This window comes from Lepidochelys olivacea, assembly GCF_965140295.1.
Source record: "Lepidochelys olivacea isolate rLepOli2 genome assembly, chromosome: 5".
In the NCBI taxonomy this organism is placed as follows: domain Eukaryota; kingdom Metazoa; phylum Chordata; order Testudines; family Cheloniidae; genus Lepidochelys; species Lepidochelys olivacea.
The window spans coordinates 90,618,800-90,639,048 of record NC_140415.1 but is presented as its reverse complement, the minus strand read 5'-3'; the positions used below and the strand labels follow the sequence as shown (position 1 = coordinate 90,639,048).

General features: G+C 38.2%; 1 protein-coding gene across 5 annotated transcripts in view; it reads left to right on the top strand.

Annotated features, from left to right (window-relative positions):
* Positions 1 to 18,976, top strand: part of DAPK1 (death associated protein kinase 1) — a 123,554-nt gene extending 104,578 nt beyond the window's left edge. For all 5 annotated transcript variants that reach the window (XM_084628387.1, XM_084628388.1, XM_084628389.1 and 2 more), the window contains exons 20-26: positions 1,796 to 2,018; positions 5,185 to 5,373; positions 7,449 to 7,646; positions 10,080 to 10,218; positions 11,453 to 11,573; positions 14,703 to 14,891; positions 16,705 to 18,976. In XM_084628387.1, the coding sequence (XP_084484513.1) occupies positions 1,796 to 2,018; positions 5,185 to 5,373; positions 7,449 to 7,646; positions 10,080 to 10,218; positions 11,453 to 11,573; positions 14,703 to 14,891; positions 16,705 to 17,937 (2,292 nt within the window). In that variant the 3' untranslated portion in view covers positions 17,938 to 18,976. The remainder of the gene's footprint in view (positions 1 to 1,795; positions 2,019 to 5,184; positions 5,374 to 7,448; positions 7,647 to 10,079; positions 10,219 to 11,452; positions 11,574 to 14,702; positions 14,892 to 16,704) is intronic.
* Positions 18,977 to 20,249: the final 1,273 nt, after the last annotated feature.

Here is a 20,249-nt window from a genome sequence, read left to right as displayed (position 1 = left end):
TTTGGGAGGCAACAAACAGAGCATTATATAAGAAAGGGTTCTCCAAGGCACACAATAGAATCACAGGAAAAGTTGATTGAAGATGAGAAAAGGGAAACAAAAAACAAGCTTAGAATTACGATGGAGAAATATTGTACTAAAATAACTACGATGGCTGTAACCACAAAATGTTTCAATATTGTGTGTGTGTCTGTTTCATCTATAACTTATACCCACTATTGTATTGCAAATATATATATATATATATATATATATATATATATATATATATACACACACACATACATACACTTAAAGGGTCTATGCAAGTCACAGTACTATTACCAAGCCTTGTGGGTGAAGGATCCAGGACGCTGGCTCTACACTGCAAAAAAGAAAAATAGTAATAATAAAAGACCTGTGGCACCAAGTCTGAACCCTGTTCTGCAGACTCAGGCTTGTGCTACAGCACTAAAAATAGCAGTGTAGATGTTCCCTCTCAGGCTGGAGTTCAGGCTCTGAGACCCATTCCCCTCTCCAGGTTTCAGAGTGTGAGCTCCAGCCCAACTGGGAACGTCTACACTACTAGTTTTAGTGCCCTAGTGTGAGCCCAGATCTGTAGATCCAGGCTCTGAATCTCACTGTTGTGGGAGATTTTTTTTGCTGTGTCGATGTACCCACTGAGGCCTGACCTACATGTAAAATGTAGGTGAACGTAACTCTGGCACTCACGGATGTGAAAAATCCACACTCTTGAGTGCCACAGCTCTGCCAGCCTAAACCCTAGTGTAGAGGGGGCTAGATCACTGGAAGAATGCTCCATCGCTTGGGGAGGCGGTGTTCTTACAGCGATGGCTATAGGCTGTCTGCACCATGGGATTATGCCAGCATAGCTGTAGCTGTGCCGCTATAGTCCCCGCAGTGTAGATGTGGCCTGTGGTTCTTGGTTCCCCCTCCACCCTTCCTCTCAATCTTTGGGGCAAAATGTTTCCACTGCAGTGATGGTGCATCAAAAACTGTAGATATAATCAGGGCTTATTGGAATCTGTTCTCTTCTGAACAGTTCTAGGGCTATTAATTGGAAAAATTCCCAGATTTTCTGTATTTCAACCTTGACTTCTAAATTCTGGTTGATGGACTCATTTTTTTTAGTTTCCTCTGTTCATGTTAGAGCTAAGCCACATTTTACTGCCGGTTCCTGGGATTTATTTTGATACAATAGGAACAAAGTGCAGTGTTTCACCTACCTGCCTTTCTTTGCCTCCTACTGCCCCCAACTTTATAACAAAATAACAGAGTGAATATCTGTTTTATACCTCCCTTTGCAGAAAAAGAAAGAATGGGGGTATTGAAATTTCAAGAGAATGAGGTACTTTAAAACTTGCTTCTGTCCCCAGAAAGTAGCACAGTACTTTACACTGCTGTTCCATAGTAACAATGCTATCTGAATTATGTGACTTAAATAAAAACTTACAAGTGCCTTTCACCTAGTTTTATTTGAATTAAATTGTTGCAAGTTTATATTTTTCAGTATTGCTCAAAAATAATTCTGCTTGTTCTGGAACAGCTGAAGTTAGTGCTGATCAAGCATTCTGGGTCTCTTCTATTCATGTCCGTTTTAAAGATACCAAATAAATTGATCCAGAACGTAAGGAGGCACATTGCTAAATCCCTCCAATACACTTTATTCAGGACAGTGTATCCCAGAGTATTTTCAAACTGTGCTTAAGCTGAAAACGCAGCTTTTAGGCTTCTTATTGAGATTTTTTTTGCATGGTAATTAATGGATCTAATTTCTGCATTTTGTTTGATTTAGGATACACATAGAGGACTTTTTATCCAACAGCTTAGACCTACTCAAAACCCACAGCCAAGAATAAAACTTAAGCTGTTTGGACACTCAGGATCTGGGAAAACTACTCTTGTGGAATCTCTCAAGTGTGGTCTAATAAGGAGCTTTTTTAGAAGACGAAGACCAAGGCTTTCCTCCACAAATTCAACCAGATTTCCACCTTCACCCTTGTCTACCAAACCATCAGGTATCACTTTAAGGCTTCTGGTTTTATAGCATTTAAAGTAAGAGAATAATTATTTCTATCTTAGTGCTTATAACTATATGTTTCAGAGTCGCAGCCATGTTAGTCTGTATTCACAGAAAGAAAAGGAGTACTTATGGCACTTTAGAGACTAACAAATTTATTTGAGCATAAGCTTTCATGAGCTACAGCTCACTCCATCGGATGCATCCGATGAAGTGAGCTGTAGCTCACGAAAGCTTATGCTCAAATAAATTTGTTAATAACTATATGTGAAGCACTGTTGGCTTGATCTCTAAAAGTAAAGATTAGGAGAATGGATTTTAGGAAACCAATGCAGAGAAATGGCTTTTATTGTTGGTTCCTGGCCAGCAGGATGAAACAGTCAGTGTGAAAGATACAAGATTAGCCAGAGAAACTTTTATTGCATCAGATGAGATGGAAAGTAGAGGACCTGACCACTTGTCGCAAGTATTCTGGAACTTTTTTGCAAATGTAAAGGTGTTAAATCTGTGTCCTGACCAAATTCTAATTTTTGGCAAAATGTAATTGGTCGTCTCTGGCCAACGAACATTTTCAGTAGACTATGATATTATCTACTTCCAGTCCTAAACTGTTTGTGTGATATTCAACAACTACTGCATTCTACCCTAGAAGTGGTTGTACTAAAGTAATAAGTGAATTCATCCCTGTTAATACCTCTTTGTTAGATAGGAGATAGTGTGTGGGAGGTTGTTGGGGGTTAAAAGCTTTTTGAGGTCCTTGGATGAAAGGATGCTGTAGAAGTGTTGTTTTATCTATTAGATAAGCTTTGTTTTTAAGTTGGTTCATAATTAATGAAGTAATCATAAATAATTACGTGTTTATCACTTACCATAATTTTTAGGTAATACCTGACCATGTTAGGAAAAAGTATATAGTAACAGCTTTCATCTTTGCTCAACCTTCAGTCAGTTTATTCCAAGGATAGGAACTCTGGTGAAAGAACAGGCCCAAAAGGTTTCTGGCACAAAGATATAATATATGAATGATCAATGAATCACTGAAAGAGGCTTTCACATATTACACAGGAATTACTTAATGAGAGTAGAGCGGAAATAGATAAGAAATGCTCTGTTCCATTAATCTCAATTTATAGGTCTTTGCACAAGGAGATTAAACTATCTATCAAGAAATGCAGGCATATTATCTACTGGAGTTAGCACAGGAAGGAGGGGGGTGGGGTTTTTTCTCTTTTTTTTTAAAATGTTAGAAACCAGTGGGAATAGGTTTTCAAAATCAAACACAGCCATATGAACAAGAGAGATACGGGCCTGGGATTTTTTGCACATATCACCACAGGCTACTGCATACAAAAACTCAGTCCCATGTAACCATATGAAGCAACGAAAAATCGTTTTACTTTATTTATTTAATTACCCCTGTTCTGGAAGAAATTGATTCGTTATATATATGGTATTATGTACACAGTATTGCTTTAGGTAAAAAACTAAGAATGACCTTACTTAATATATACACACGCACATGCTGTATGAGGCATCAGATGAGCACAACTTAAAGCAATACATAATACTGTATGCAAAAAGAAGTAAGCATATAATTACTGTAAAACCCACAAATACGAATTTCCTAACATTATACACACAAAATATAAAACCATAATGTTGTGCTAACATTGTTTCATTTTAATCTATGTTCAGTCTTTTAAGCACTTTTAGAGTCCTGGGCTTTTTTTGGTTTCATTTGGTTTTTTTGGTTGAAAAGTATTAAATAAATGTACATTGTTGTTACTGCTAATATTTGAGATAAGAAAAAAGCCTCCTGAGCTGATGGACGCTTACAGTAGTTACACTATAATGTGCATCTGATTATGTGTTTGTTATATAGCTCATTAAAAGCTTGTGTTTATCAAGTATTTACATGAATACTCTGAAAATCATATATATAAGTGGCAAATGTATAGTGATACTGTACTTATACTGCTGAGTTATCTCACGCACAACTTGTTTCCATATTAAAATCTGTATATCATAATGGTAACTTCAATATCTGGTGAAGGGTGAAGAATTCTTTGATTTGTCTAATAGAGGGGGCTGACTGATAATAAAGACTACTCTGTGGTTGTCTTTCTCTTTTTGGGCTGATCTTTCAGAATCTAACTTGATTTACACAGAGATTTTGTACCCCTGTAACTAGGGGAGGGGGTTGATTTTTTTTTTAAAACAAAATAGTTATGCCACACAATCCCTACTGTAGATGCAGTTATATCAGTATAAAGTTATACGGGTATACCTTATAGCTGCACAGGAATAGCTATACCAATATAAAGCACCTTTATACAGCTATAAATATGTCCACACGAGGGAGTTGTAGTGCTTTAATAATGGCAAATTAAAGCAATACAACTTCTGTGTATAGAAAAGCTCTAACGGATGAACCCTCATTTTCACAAACTGTGTTCTGTCACTTCCATTATTTTGACCCCACCTGTGTGTGTTTTACAGGCTAACAGTGCTATAAGGGGAACCTAGAATTTGCCCTTTCACACCACTAAAACTTACTTCTAGTACATCATTACTTTATCATTGGATAATATAGAAACTAAAGTACCTGCCCAACCTGTGGGTGTTCTTGAGTTACACATTAGAAATTGGAAATTGTCTAACAGTTATTGAAAACCTGAACATGTCTCTAACTTGGGGGAAATCTCAGCACAGAGAGAAACTGGAGAAGGTCTGTTGAACGATGTTAATCAAACACATTGTACTTCACCTCTATTTTTCTTTCTGTTTTCCTTATTCCCACCTCCTTGTGTGCTTTCTTTCTTACACTTCCATGGTTCTCAGTATCTTCCGCTTCCTTTTCTCTCCTCTCTCTGCCTCTTTCATCCCCTTCTTTTAAAGCCTATTATGTATAATTCGATCTCTCAGAACCATTTTGCCAAGACAGGGTATTCTAAGGTACCGAATCAGCCCTAGTGAGAGGTATTTTCTGGTTCTGAATCTTGAGCACAAACATTGTTCACAGCTACTGATGCTCCAGCTACTGATGCTGGGTGTCTGTTTGAAGAACAGATCTTTTTAAATCAAATTTTATGCCCAGCACATGATTTTGAAATGATCTTTTTCTAAACTCTTCATGGTTTGTAATCTTCTTTTTCATGACTCAGTTTCAGTGAGCATTACAAATCTTTACCCCGGCTGTGAAAATGTTAGCGTGAGAAGTCGAAGCATGATGTTTGAGCCAGGCCTTACCAAAGGGATGCTAGAAGCATTCGTTTCACCATCTCACCATTCTCACTGCTCTGCAGATGACCAGTCTACAAAGGCCATCGACATTCAAAATGCCTACTTGAATGGTAATGAATTAATTGAATTTATGTGTGTTAATTCTATATGACTGACAGTGGCTTTACTTGTTTTAAATATTTGAATTTGAAATCTACTTTAAGCATTACCCTGAACACATCCACTAGTGCGTATCTTTTTAAAGCAGAGATTAAACCAGAGGTGGGCGAACTACAGCCCACGGGCCACATCTGGCCCACAGGACCGTCCTGCCCGGCCGCTGAGCTCCCGGCTGGGGAGGCTAGCCCCCGGCCCATCCCCCACTGTCCGTCCTTCCCCACAGCCTCAACTCGCCACGCTGCCAGTGCTCTGGCCCGCCACTCCTGCCAGGCAGTGTGGCAGCATGGCTGGCTCCAGCCAGGCGGTGGGGCTGCAAGCTCCTGGTGCTCTGAGCAGCATGGTAAGGGGGCGAGGGGTGGGGGTTGGATAAGGGGCAGGAGGTCCCGGGGGGCAGTCAGGGGACAGGGAGCAGGGGGCAGTTGGATGGGGTGGAGGTTCTGGGGTGGGGGGGAGTGGTCAGGGGACGGGGAACATGGGGGGTTGGATAGGCATGGGAGTCCTGGGGGGCCTGTCAGGGGGAGGGGGTGTGGATAGGAGTCGGGACAGTCAGGGGATAGGGAGTGGGGTGGGGGGTTGGATAGGGGGTGGGTTCCTGGGGGTGTGGTTAGGGACAGGGGTGTCCCGGAAGGGGGCGGTCAGGGGACAAGGAGCAGGGGGGGTTAGATGGGTTGAGGGTTCTGAGGGGGGCAGTCGGGGGCGGGATGTGGGAGGCGGTGGATAGGGTGCGAGGGCCAGGCTGTATGTGGAGGCACAGCCTTCCCTACCCGGCCTGCCATACAGTTTTGCAACCCCGATGTGGCCCTCAGGCCAAAAAGTTTGCCCACCTCTGGATTAAACCTACATAAAGCCTTGTGAAGTTAAGCACATTATAAAGGCACCACATACATTGACGGGTTTATGTATCAATTATAGGTACTTTTTTTTTTTTAAACCACTCAGCACAAAAGGTCTTGGACCAGAAGTGAATCTTCATTACTTGTATGTCATCGCAGGTGTGCATAATTCTTTGTGGGTGCATAGTCATTAGACTTTGTCCTTGCCACGAAGACCTTACACGTGAAACTCTTTTTGTTCATCATCTTGTCCTATTGTAGATGACCTGATCTTCCCTCAAGTGAAACTCAAAACAGGGCTAATGTTTTACCTACCATATCAATTGTTCCAGGGTCAAATGGGACTTAAGCTTTTAATCTTGGTTCAGGGAATATATTTGTAAATGCAACATACTGTAAAACATTTCCCATGTGTGATGAGCAACTTGACACGTAGTCAACACTTGTTATTAGTCCAGTTATTCTCTTTCAGCACAATCATGTAATAGATTTAGTTTCTAAAATGTATTAAAGCTGTACTGCAGACTGTCAGTAGAAACTATTCAATTGTAAAGAATCATAGCATAGATGATTATTCCAATTTTTTATTTTTTCTATAATATTTATAAAATTATCTTATTACTCTATAAAATCATTACTAAGTAAAGACGGTACAAGTGCATATGCTTTCAGCCAGATTAAGAGAGAGACTGTGAGAAGCTAACACATCTTTCATCTACAGCAAAAATAGATGCCAGAAAACAGCACACCAGGGCTAGTGTTTTTAAGTGGTAATTAGCAGTAAGAGGTGATTCTTAAAGCCCACTCTGATTTGGCAGTAGTTTCAATTTTATAAACCAAAATGGGCTGTCTTCTGAATAACCCTTTTATCTTCTCTTTTTGACACCAGATATCGTACATCACAAAGAAGTAATTGGAGAAATGTTTAGTTGCATTTTCAGGGGCAAGAGAAGGAATGGCAGCTGTTGTTTCTCTAATGTCTAGTGCTCTGTTTTGTTTTCTGAAGGATTTAATATCCATAATTTCTGTACAAAGCCGGGGCTCATTTAATCTATAATGCACAGTGTCTGTGACTCCTGGAACTTATATTTGGCTTCCAGATGTCAGCCCTGGAAAAACTTTGCCTCCAATATTAAAAGAACAGAGCTCCTTAAAGAAGTTTGACCTGTTTATCAATCTGTCCCCTTTTACAGGAATTGGTGATTTCAGCGTGTGGGAATTCTCTGGGAACCCTGTATATTTCTGCTGTTACGATTATTTTGCTGCAAATGATCCCACTGCAATTCACATCGTGCTTTTCAGTCTTGAAGAACCTTATGAAATCCAGTTAAACCAAGTGACCTTTTGGCTTAATTTCCTGAAATCACTCGTCCCAGTTGAGGAACCCATAGGTATGACATGCTGTGTGTCTATATGGCTTCTATGGAGGAAAGAAAAAAGTTTGTGTTTCCCTGTAACTTTGTTGAGTCCTGTCATATGTTCATCTTCCTGCATCCTACTGAAATCAACTTTAAACAAAGTTCAGTATAGAGGTGAACTTCTCCCTCACACCAGAGCGTCTAAACAGGGCCATAGGCACGTAACCCTACTAAAATTGTTTAGGTTGCGCTTAAATATTGTGGAGAGCCTTGCATGGCTCCTGAATTTCTCCCTAACCCCTTAAACTGAAGTTCTTGTATCAAAGAACTACTTTGACATTCTTGTGTACTGTCTATCTACATACAGGCTCCAAGTGCACTGGGTCTTTAAACCAAGTTTGGAAACATTGTTTAAATTCTGTTTAAACCCAACCTCAGTTAAATTGCTTTCCAGCACTAGCTGGGTTGGCCAATGTGGATGGGTCTAAATCATGTTAGAATTGTGTTTTAAAACTGTGCTGACTTTCTGCGTGTGCTGCTCAGACCTGTTTAGCTGGAACTATATTTAGACTTTAAATGAACTTAACTCCTTTTAAGTGTTGGTGTGGATGGAGCCCAATATTTGTAATGAATTTTGCTTGACATCTGCTAAAGGTTTGTTCAGTTTTTAAATGAGATGTCTAGTTTAATACTCTAGCTGGTTGTGCTGTTTGGAATTGCTTGTATGTCAAACAAATTGACTTGATCACTATATCTTAAAGAAGATTAAGGTCACCTATTCTTGGTTTATACCAATTTATTTAGCTTTTATTGCAGTGGAGCATTCATCCACACACGCTGACAGTTTGATGGAAGAACCAAGCCCAGGGATCTGTCTTGGCTTCATCAACCAAAACTCTGTTCAGGCCAATGGATACGATTAGACATGTATGGAAAAAGAAAACCCATGAAGTGATAAAATCACTGTGTAATTGCCTGGCAGGCATATCAAAATATTTATCAAGAGCTGAATGTTCCCTATGTCCTATTGATATTTTGGTTAATATTAAATGCACTCTCTCAGAGCCCAGGCGATATTCTATATTCCTTATTTATTAACTTACTACAGGTCAATGTTAGTTTGCCTTCCTCCAGTTCAGACACACACAGGCCTTTCAGTTTCATTTTGAGTTTTAAAAAAAAAGCTAGTATGCAAGTAGTTGTGTAACAGAGATAATAGACTCAGAAGTTTGCCAAAAATTAATAGTGAAGCTTTTAAGTTATTGATTGAATATTCCTGCAGTTGCTAGAATCCAAATTTGATTCAGCCAAATATAGAACTAAACTTCGTCAGTTCTTCTTGCAAAATGATTAGCAATATTTAAATAGTTATGTCAGTTTAACTATAGTACAGTAATTAACAAAGTTGTTCAACTTGACCTTGCTGCTAATAGTTTATAAGAAATCCTTCAACTATCCTAACAAAGTGTAGTAGTAGCGTATATTAACAGAAATCTTAAAGCTTTGGAATACTTTCCTCGCCCATTCCACTAGGTCCGTCATAAAAAGCCAGAAAACAGGGTGCTGGCTGCAGTATAATATATTGCTTCACAGGCCACAGAACACTAATTTTGAATCACTAGACATATAAAAGGGTATTTTTGTGTGGCTTAAGCAAAATGGATCAAATTCTGCAGACTTTATTCAGTCTTCACTCAGGCAAAACTGTTGAAGTTAATTGAGGCTTTGCCAGGATGAGGATGAAGTAAAGACCACAGAATATGACCCATGTTTTGTAAAACTTGACCAACGGTCTATTCTTTTCTGGGTAGTATATTAGAGAACAGGCTGTATAAATGTGTGTTACGTACTATCACCTCATTCATATGCCATTTGTATCTTTCTCTTTTTTTCTCATTCTTTTCATGGTATCTCCCAGGCTTTCCTTCTTAACTCTCACCTAAGTGAGAGTTCATTGTTTGTGTAAGTACTGTACAGTTGCATTCATACCACAGTATGAATGTTGTAGATCATTTGTGTTCTGCTTATAATCCTCTCTAACTCACATCCTGTAGTACTAAAGAGCATCCAAAGAATTACCAAGAATCTTTGCAAGTAGTTGCTATTACTGACTTAAATGTCATTCCCAAAATGGTTTCATAGTTTATAGCTGATTTGTTAGTGTTGTTAGTGATATTTATCATGTTTTAAAAGAAGAAAGAAAGAGAGCCATATAGTATCAGTATTTCTAATATTATTTGAAAGGGCAAGCCATCCATATTTATGGGCTATAGACAAATCACATCAACCAAACAGTCTTTAAATTACACACACAAGTGTGTAGATTATGTTTTTAAGATGGCAAGTGTACTCTCAAAAATGACCAGTATGTCAGGAACATAAAATTCATCTCTGTCTTATGGTACAGTAAGAGCACTTTTCCTGAAATTATTGTACTCCGGGTGTGTATTTTTCTTTCTCATGAAGCATTTGGTGGAAGGCTGAAAAATCCATTGTATGTTGTGCTGGTGGCCACCCATGCTGACATTGTGAACCTTCCTCGCCCTGTTGGAGGAGAATTTGGATATGACAAAGACATGTCATTGCTGAAAGAAATCAGAAACAGGTGAGAAGAGGAGCAGTGCATTTTTTTTTTTAATTTAAATCCAGGATTAAAGCGTGGAAATGCCAAAGCTGGTTGTTGATTTGGGGTGTTACATATTATTTACAAAATAACATTCATTGATCTGTATGGGAGCAAAGAAAATGCAGTACTTTGTTTTAGTTGCTGCTTTATATTGAAAATGGTCTCGGAGTGTAATGTGCAAAAATGGAAAACACTTGATGGTTTTAAATGAAGTAGGTTGCTTCACACCTTTAAGTATTGTAGCAGTCTGAGAAAAATAGGTGACTTTATTTATCAATGCTCCAATACCCAGACACAATGGAGTTTCATCCTTTAAATTAAGATTAAGATATCTAGTATACAAAAATAAATCTCATAGATGTATTGTATATTACAACTTTCTAAAGAGCTGCATGGCAATATGGACGAAAAAGAAAACGAACCAAGTGTCCTTAGATGTTGGAAAGTCCTAATGCCAACCACTATGAATTGCAGGGAGAATAGCGCTGGTTTTCAGAATTAGCTATTTTCACAGACTAGTTTTCCAACACAAACTATACACAATTCACAGCAATACCATAATATGAGGAACCCTGCAGGCCTTCTGAGTAGGGTCTGTTGTTAGGAAGAGGATGTAAAGAGAAAGTCTAGGGCTATATCCCCCAGATTTCTAGTATTACTGTGTTAGGGCAATTTCCTGGTCTACTGAAATTGAACAATAGATACCTGTGTATAATCCTTAGAGTTTCAGTCAATAAATATATCTCATTGCTATGCTTCTAAAAGCAAATATAAATGTGGAACTGTTTCAGATAAGAACCACCAAGTGAGCTGAACTCATTAAAAACAAATCATAGCTATAACTTTTATAGCAGTACATATAGCTAGTATGTCTACTTGCTATCCCTTGACTCTGCTGTAATTCTCTTTTTATAATATATGTGGAGACCTCTTTTCCAGTGCTTACATGAAAGAGTAACTTTTACTTTCAACAATTCTGTTATCTTGAATAAAATATTAGTTACTAATATACTATGTTTTGCTTTTAGTATTGTGCATCATATCCAGTATTTAACTTCTTACTATTCTTGTTCATTCCATTTTTCATGAGTCCCTTAAAGCTAAAGAAAGAGTTATTACACAATTTATAACAAATTTACAGTTGGGTAAATTAAAATAAAATTTGGTTTGGGACTAGAAATTAATAAATAAGTACTGTCTGTTTCTCTCTTAGGTTTGGAAATGATCTTCAAATTTTGGACAAGTTATTTGTTCTGGATGCTGGAGCATCTGGCTCTAAAGATATGAAGCTTCTTCGAAATCACCTACAAGAATTAAGAAGCCAGATAATTTCTGTGAGTAGTTAACTGAAGGCCTAGGCCTAGAACTCCATGTGAAATTCTGGTTTTGAAGGAAACTTGCATGGGGAAGTTATTACAGGCCTCTTGCTTCAGGGGCGTCAAAGGCTGGGCACATACACCATAGAGTTCAGGAAGAATAGATGCAGTTTCTTTATTTGAACGCTCTCTGGTGGTTAATTCAGAGACCCTTTCAGTTGATAATGAGCCTACAGACACTCGGGTTTGAAGGAAATAGGAAGAAAGCAGTTTTTCCTCTCTTCAAAGGGACACTGTTAGGTCAAACTCAGCTGAAAATTGAGTTTGTAAAAATCAGTTTTTATAAAAACTATCTCCATGATTTTTTTTAAATTCCAATGGAAAAGCTTTTTCTTTTTTTTTAAACATGCCCCTGTCGTGTAGCAACCCAAACATTGTAGTGTCATATCAGCCCATGTGAATCAGACAATCTAATTGGCTAGAAATTATTGATTCTATTCTTATTGTCCAGTGTGAGAGAAATGCAGAAAGTCACCAAGCAATATAAATAGCCAAGAGTAAATTACATCTCTTTTGTTTTTTATCATCAGAGGTGAGGTTTGTAAGTTCGAAGGATATTTTGTTAAATATTTTAATTTATGTGTGGCTTTAAAAGGTACTTTGGACTCAATCCTGCATTGAGTAGCACAAGGGCTTATTATAATCATTAAAGTTCTTTAACCCTCTGAGTTACTGGCTCTTTAATAAAAGAAAAGGAGGACTTGTGGCACCTTAGAGACCAACAAATTTATTTGAGCATAAGCTTTCATGAGCTACAACTCACTTTAACCACAGGTTTCTGATATGTTTCACAGTCTTTACATTACCTCAGTCCTAACAGCTCAGTCCCAGGTTTTCTTATTTGATAATTTCTTTAAAGCTTACAATTCAATTACAAAACAGTTTCACAGCCTCTTGTCCATGAAATAAGTCGGTCTTTGTCTACACAGAGGATTTTTCTAAAGAATTCCCGTTGTTGCTAACACCAGTTCAGTTGAATTAGTGTTCGCTTTAGTGGGAGCTAAAGAGTAGGCAAGTCTCTGAAGGCTGGAGCTATTTTACCAGTGTGTCAATTAGATTTGCGTCGTACAGCAGGTTTAACAGACGTGGTGATGAAAAAAGGTCCAGTTACCAGATTCCCAGTTGTGTTAGCACCAGTTCAGTTTAACCAAAGGGAAAATAATCCTACATATCCCCAGTATAGATATGGATTCTCAGCTCCTGCTGCTACTCATGTGTGTTCCATGGGAGCCAAGAGACCCTGACCCACCAATTCCCAGTAATGAACCATGAAGTAGTAAGCTGTACATTTCCTCAGATAATGATTGATGATTTGTAGTGACTTTAATACGTTATTTTATGTGAGATATCACAGCTGGGACAGCTGCACCAATTTTAATGATGATGGGCCAACAATTCCGTATGAAAAGCTTGTGTCTTGAATGAAGACCCTAGAGAGGTGTCATAGGAGTCAGAGGATGATCTACCATAAACCTTCTCCCACATTTAAAATGGTCAGTCAGTGAATCTGAGACTGTATTAGTGCTTTTTTGGTGGGGGAGTAAAATGGAAAAGTTGTGACTGTCAGTTTAAAGCTGTGATTTCAGTTCATAATTGACCCAGCTTTGACTTCAGTGACTCCATTTCTCTTAAAATAAATTACAGAGTAATGTTATGGACACTTCCAATATTTTGCTATTCAAGTAGATTGTCTTTTACTTAAAGAACACCATGGCAGAGCTAACTGTTATCTGAACCAATGGAAATGTAATTTCAGAAATATGCTAATCAGATATATATTGATAATTTTCCTAGAGTCATACTCTGAAAAATATATTTGCAGTTTCTAGCTAGGTAAAAGGGCAGTAGCCAAGGGATCACGTACCCAGTGGTAAACTGACCTAACTTCTGCAGCAGTGTTCCCTTAGGCCTGATCTGCACTTAAAATTTAGGTCAACATAACTACAGCACTCAGGGATATGAAAACCCCACAACCCTGAGCGCTAGAGCTATGCCGACCTAGCTCTTGGGGTAGACACAGCTGGGTTGACACAAGAATGCTGGAGGACGTGGTGTTGCTACAGCAATGGAAAACCCCTTCTGTTGGTGTGGGCTGCATCTACACTCCAGGGTTATGCTGGCATAGCTATGGCACCGTATCTGTGCTGTTTTTAATCTCTGTAGTGTAGATGTGGCCTTAGTTTCTGATGCAACAGGCTTTTAATTCTTCAACCACTTCATTTGCATTTTAAAAATGAGTTTTATTATTAATTAAATATGAACCTGTAAAATGCAGTCGGCATTGTAACACGGGTGTTATTTATTTTGATATTAAATTCATTCTATGTTATGCTTGCCCCAAAGTTTCTTATTTTTCAATTAACTACCGTTTTTTGTACTTGCAACACACAACTGCATTGTAGAAGTTGTGGGGATGAGGAGCTGTTGGTACTTCTAGCACATGGGAGGTGGTTTGGGATTTCATGATAAACTCCTTAGTGGTGTGTTCCTGCTAAAAAGATCAGCAGTGAAATAATTAACTGTTGATATTTTAAACTATTTTTTGGTTTCGCAGTTAATCCCCAGGTGAGTGGGGCAGTTAATACCACACAAAACCATTGTTTCAAATTGTGCGCAGATTAGGCGAGAAAGCACTTAATTGGTTCACTTTCAGATTGTCTTTGTAGTCATGAAAACAACAAGGAGTCCGGTGGCACCTTAAAGACTAACAGATTTATTTGGGCATAAGCTTTCGTGGGTAAAAAAACCACTTCTTCAGATGCAAGTGGTTTTTTACCCATGAAAGCTTATACCCAAATAAATCTGTTAGCCTTTAAGGTACCACCGGACTCGTCGTTGTTTTTGTGGATACAGACTAACATGGCTGCCCCCTTATACTTTTGTAGTCATGGTGGCTAGAAATTGGTGTTTAATGAAAATTTAGATTCTAGAGTACAATTTTTCATCCGGGTGGATTCTGTGGCAAATTCTGCAGCTGTGGAATACACAAGTCTTTGGCAGTAGCTCTTTTTCTAAACAATTTAATTCAGTTTTTGTCAGCATAGTAGAGGTAGAACTACAAATTGACATCCATTGTACTTTTGTTAGATTTGTCCACCTATGACTCACCTGTGTGAGAAAATGATTTCCACCCTCCCTTCTTGGAGAAAAATTAATGGACCCAACCAGCTGATGTCATTGCAGCAATTTGTATATGATGTACAGGATCAGCTTAATCCATTATCAAGTGAAGATGATCTACGGCATATAGCCCAGCAGTTGCACAGCATAGGAGAAGTAAGTAATTTTTTTTCAAACTGCATAACTGTGTAGTGACTTTACTTGCATTCTGTCTTTGACATAAACAAATTCAGATTGTTGATTCTACACAGTATCCAATTGAGTTTCACCCATCTGGAGCAAAGTGTATTCTCTGCACCTTTTTCATTACTTTTTTCTTTAATTCAGTGGAAAAAAAGAAGAAAATCCTAACCAGTTAGTGTGTGTGAACTGTGAGTGGTTTCCAGTATAAGGATACTGAATTGAAAATGTATCAAGCTTCTTGGAGGAACTGGCGGGTAGAGCATGAAAGGAAATCTTGTGGAAGAGAAAAAAAAAAATCATTTAACAGCACACCCAGTCTAGAAAGCCAAAGTGAATTCAGCTAAATCAGAAAAAGGCATTCTTATTATGGAATAAGAGTGTCCGCAAAGGGAGCTATTCCAGAATAGCTATTGCAGTTTGAATTCACACTATATCTAATTCTGGAATAACTTCCTTATGTGGACACGCCCTTAGTTGTTCATCCACAGTGCAACTTCAATCTGAAATGTGAGTTAAAATGGCTGAATAAATTGTTTTCAGATTTGGTTAAAGAAAAGCATTCTCTGAAGCCATCTATGCCAAACATGTACAGACAGATACTCCTCGGATAAAAGGGGGTTGTAATAAGTGATGGACCAGCTTTCACAGCAGCGGAGTGAAGCAGTGACTGCACCATCCTGGTATCAGATTTTGTTTCTAAAATTAGAAATCTGAATCAGCAGATTATTTCTAGCTCACATTGTTTGTTTAAATGAATTAAACAGCAGAAAAATGTTGAACAACAAGATATTTAACTTATTAAAACCTGAGATTTCCAGGTAGTTCAGAATGTTCTGTTTTGACAGAATCTTGCTGTGTTCTCAGCAAAATTCCTTAATTATTCTTTCCTCAACTTCCCATTCCAAGACAACATACTCAATGCAAATCAACCCATACAGACTTCAGTTATCTTTTGTCTTATGGCTCCTGTGTATTTGTTTCATTGAACATTTTTCTTTAAAAGAGAAAGAGTTCTATGTTAGACTATACTCATTATAAAAGCAAATAAAATAAATATTCAGGAAAGGGGTGAAATAAAATGCTGAACTTCAAATGAGATAATAGCTAATACAATTACTCATAGGCTTACTTTGCTGTAGCTACTTTATTTTAGTATGTAGTGACATGGCAAAGCATTCAATTGCTCGAAGTTGCATACCTGTTAAGGAGGCTTGTGATGCTTTCCTTGCTGGTCATATCATTTCCTGCTAATTTCAGCTATACCTCCAATCCTATATTTCTATTCTCTGTGGCTAGATTTTTGTTTTCTACCAACATTAAATTCTGTGTAAGCAAATGACTAATGCAGGTATGAACTTTGAATGTGACATCCTGACTCTTACATATCCGGTGGCTTAAGAGTTGAATGTGAGAAGCTCTGAAACTGTGCCAAAAATGCTGTTCCCTTTTCAGCTGCTATCAGGGCCAGGGCAAATGAGGAAAAACTGCATTTTAGGCCAGAATATTTTCTATGTCCATTGAAAATTGTTGGAAGTGCAGAAGAAGATTTCTGCTAAAATAGTTTGAAAAAAATCTTAGTGAGCCATGTGCTCTGATGGCTTTGTCAATAAAACAAGAGCTGGATCCTGATTTTGTTTTAAGAATATGAGAGGAAGGAAATGCACTATTATCTTGCTACAGCTGTAAATCAATGATGTGACTGGTGAGTCAGCAAGCCATAAGAGCAGCTCTACTGTAGACTTGTACTTTACAAGATATAATTTGTAATTTTCCTCTTTCTGAGCAGATAAACATCATGCAGAGTGAAACTGTCCAAGATGTTGTGCTCCTGGATCCTCGCTGGCTCTGTTCTAATGTCCTGGGGAAAATCCTGTCAGTGGAGAATCCCAAAGCCCTACATCATTACAGAGGTCGGTATACCATAGAGGACATCCAGCGCCTGGTATCAGACAGTGATGTGGAAGAACTGATACAGATTTTGGATGCCATGGATATCTGTGCTAGAGATCTTAGCAGTGGAGCAATGGTGGATATTCCAGCGCTGATCAAGACTGACAGTCTTCACAGGTCTTGGACAGATGAGGAGGATGAGGTTCTGATTTATGGTGGTGTTAGAATTGTTCCTGTGGAACACCTTACCCCATTCCCTTGTGGAATTTTCCATAAAGTTCAAGTGAATCTGTGTCGGTGGATTCACCAACAGAATGCAGAGGGAGATGCAGATATACGTCTCTGGGTAAATGGATCAAAGATTGTGAATCGCGGGGCTGAGCTTTTAGTGTTGCTGGTCAACCATGGTCAGGGTATTGAAGTTCAAGTTAGAGGACTGGAAACAGAGAAGATCAAGTGCTGCTTGCTTCTGGATTCTGTTTGTAGCACCATTGATAACTTAATGGCCACAACATTACCAGGCCTGCTGACTGTGAAACATTATCTTAGTCCTCAGCAGCTGAGGGAACATCATGAACCAGTAATGGTCTACCAGCCTAGAGACTTCTTCCGGGCACAAAGCCAGAAGGAGACATCATTGACTAATACCATGGGTGGTTATAAAGAAAGCTTCAGCAGTTTATTGTGCTTTGGATGTCTGGACATCTACTCACAGGGAGGTCTAGGAATGGACATTCATGCTTCTGATCTGAATCTTCTTACAAGGAGGAAACTTAGTCGACTTTTGGATCCACCTGATCCTATGGGCAAGGACTGGTGCCTTCTGGCTATGAACCTGGGCCTTCCTGATCTTGTTGCAAAATACAATACAAACAATGGAACTCAAAATGATTTTCTCCCAAGCCCAGTCCATGCCCTTTTGCAGGAATGGAGCAATGGCCCTGAGAGCACTGTAGGTATCCTAATGTCTAAACTGAGGGAATTAGGCCGCAGAGATGCAGCAGACTTTTTATTGAAGGCATCATCTGTATTCAAAATGAATTTAGATGCTAATGGCCAAGAGGCCTATGCTTCAAGTTGTAACAGTGGGACATCTTACAATTCAATTAGCTCAGTAGTGTCACGGTAAGAACAGAAGTTTTGCATGGACAGTATCTTTTCAAACTGCAGAAAGTGTAAAAGGTACAATATGAGGTTCTAGACATACTAATTTATAAGCTTCTATATCGAAGGGTCTTTATCCCTCCCTATCACCACCTTTTATGTGAATAATCTTTCTACTTTTAACTGTGAACTGTTGCTTTTTATTTTAGCTGTTAAAGGCTGGTGTAATTCTGGTGTTTTACAATTCTATTCTGATATACAATGTGCTGCTTAATATTGCCATTTTAACTGGGAAGTCTAACTTTTGGATGATGTACTATAATCTTTTTTTAAAGAAATTCAGTTTTCCTAAAAGGAAGAAAGGTGCACAATCATCCAAAATGTGTGTGTTATGCCCTGTTTCATCTTTTCATCATATTCTTTGCTTAACTTTTTTACATTGGGGGGGGAAGGGAAACACCATTTATGGTCAATTTGCTGGAATTTAACACCATATTATTTATAAATGAAAAAAAAGTGAGTGCCTTTTGCAGAAGAGAGTGTGGTTGAATTGAGTGATTCTGCTGAAGTTATAAGAAAATGCTACCTCTGTTTCACTGTCTGCATGCTGATCATTGCAAGTGGTGCTTGCCTTTTTTGTTTCACCTGCAGCTTTAAGACATTTGGTAAAGATAAATTCATTATTTTACAAACAGGTCTCGTGTTGATACTATGTGTACAAATGCATAAGACTCAATCAGCTTTGATTTCAATCAAACCATAATGTGAAAAAATCTGTTAAGCCTACGGTCACGCTTCATTATGTCCACACATCTCAGGTAAAACTTCAGAGTTGTAGAATTCACCAAGACACGCATAAAATGTTGAGTACTGCAGAATAATAATTGTATAGCTGTCAGTTGTCATTTGTGCATAACAAATAGTTTTCCACTTTTAGATCCTGGTTTGTTTATTTCCTGTACTTGAAGATTTAAAAAAAGGAAGCATGGTTTATTGCAATCAGAAATTTAAAATTGATGTGAAGGAACATGACCCATTCTGTTCTGAAAAGCATGTAATTTTAATGGTACAATATATGTGTATATACATATACTGTATGTGTATATATATATTAATAGTATTATTTTTCCCTTAATCTTTAAGACGTAGTAAAATTTTAAAGGATTTTTTTTACACAAATAAACTGTTGCCTATTGCATCCTTTTCATTTTTTATTTCCTGGGTGCACGCATATTTTTTTAACCCACAAGTTGTCAAAAAATTTATTATTTAAGGGCTTAATCCTACAGGAGCTGTGCCCCTCCTATGAGAATCTGGGCACCTTCAACTTGATTGCAATGGGAGCTTTCAGCACCTTCCAAGATCATGTCTTAAAATACCAGAACTCTGGGAGGGGAAATTTTTTTTTTTAATGCCACTTCTGTGCAATAGATTAGATTCACTTTTCTTTTGAAAAACAACAAACGAAGCAATTTTCCCTTTAGTCTCCTTTTTGTTTGCACAGTGGAGACTAAAATAGAAAGTACAAGTCATCATAAAAAGAAGAATCCCAGTCTTATTTATTATTGTCCAGTTGGCAAGTAGGGGGAACAAACACTAGTTAACGTCCCTTTTTATTAACGATAGCAGTTTTTCTAAATCCACTCTGCATCACTGGGTGAATTAGAGAGCTCTAGTACTTTAAAAATATGTAAATGTTTGTATTTTGTCTCTGCCTTTGCAATATATAATTATTTTTGTGAAGTTCTGCATTATCCACAGAGTTTGGAAGCTGAATGTTATGTCTAAAGTAAGGTGTTTAACACAGTTATTTAATTTACTACCTAGGTGTATAACACTTCTGGGGCTAGGTGATACAGTGGGGTAGTGCACTAGTCTTCTGTCTGGAGACATGAGTGCAGCTATAGAATTGTGCCACAGGTAAATTATTGATGAACTCATCTTCAGCCTTGTCGCTGTCACTGAAAAGGCTTTGTAAGTATAGATACACCAGTAGAGCTATACCAGCAAACTCCACCATCCCCACCCCTGGAGAGACAGCTTATACTTGCAAAAGGACTTTTTTTGCCAATATAATTGCATCTACACTCGGGTTTTGCTGGCATAGCTATGTCAGTTAAGGCTGTGATATTTTTCCACATTCCTGACTGACCTATACCAGCAAAAAATTGAAATATAACTCAAGCCTTAGATGTTAGTATATCTCAAAACCACTGTTAACCTCAGCACAGCCATAAGCAACATTGCAAGTAAGCAGAGAGGTGCATTCATGTAGGAGAGCTGCCTGCATTATTATGCCTGATCCTTTGCCAGTGATATTAGTCCCTCATACTAATG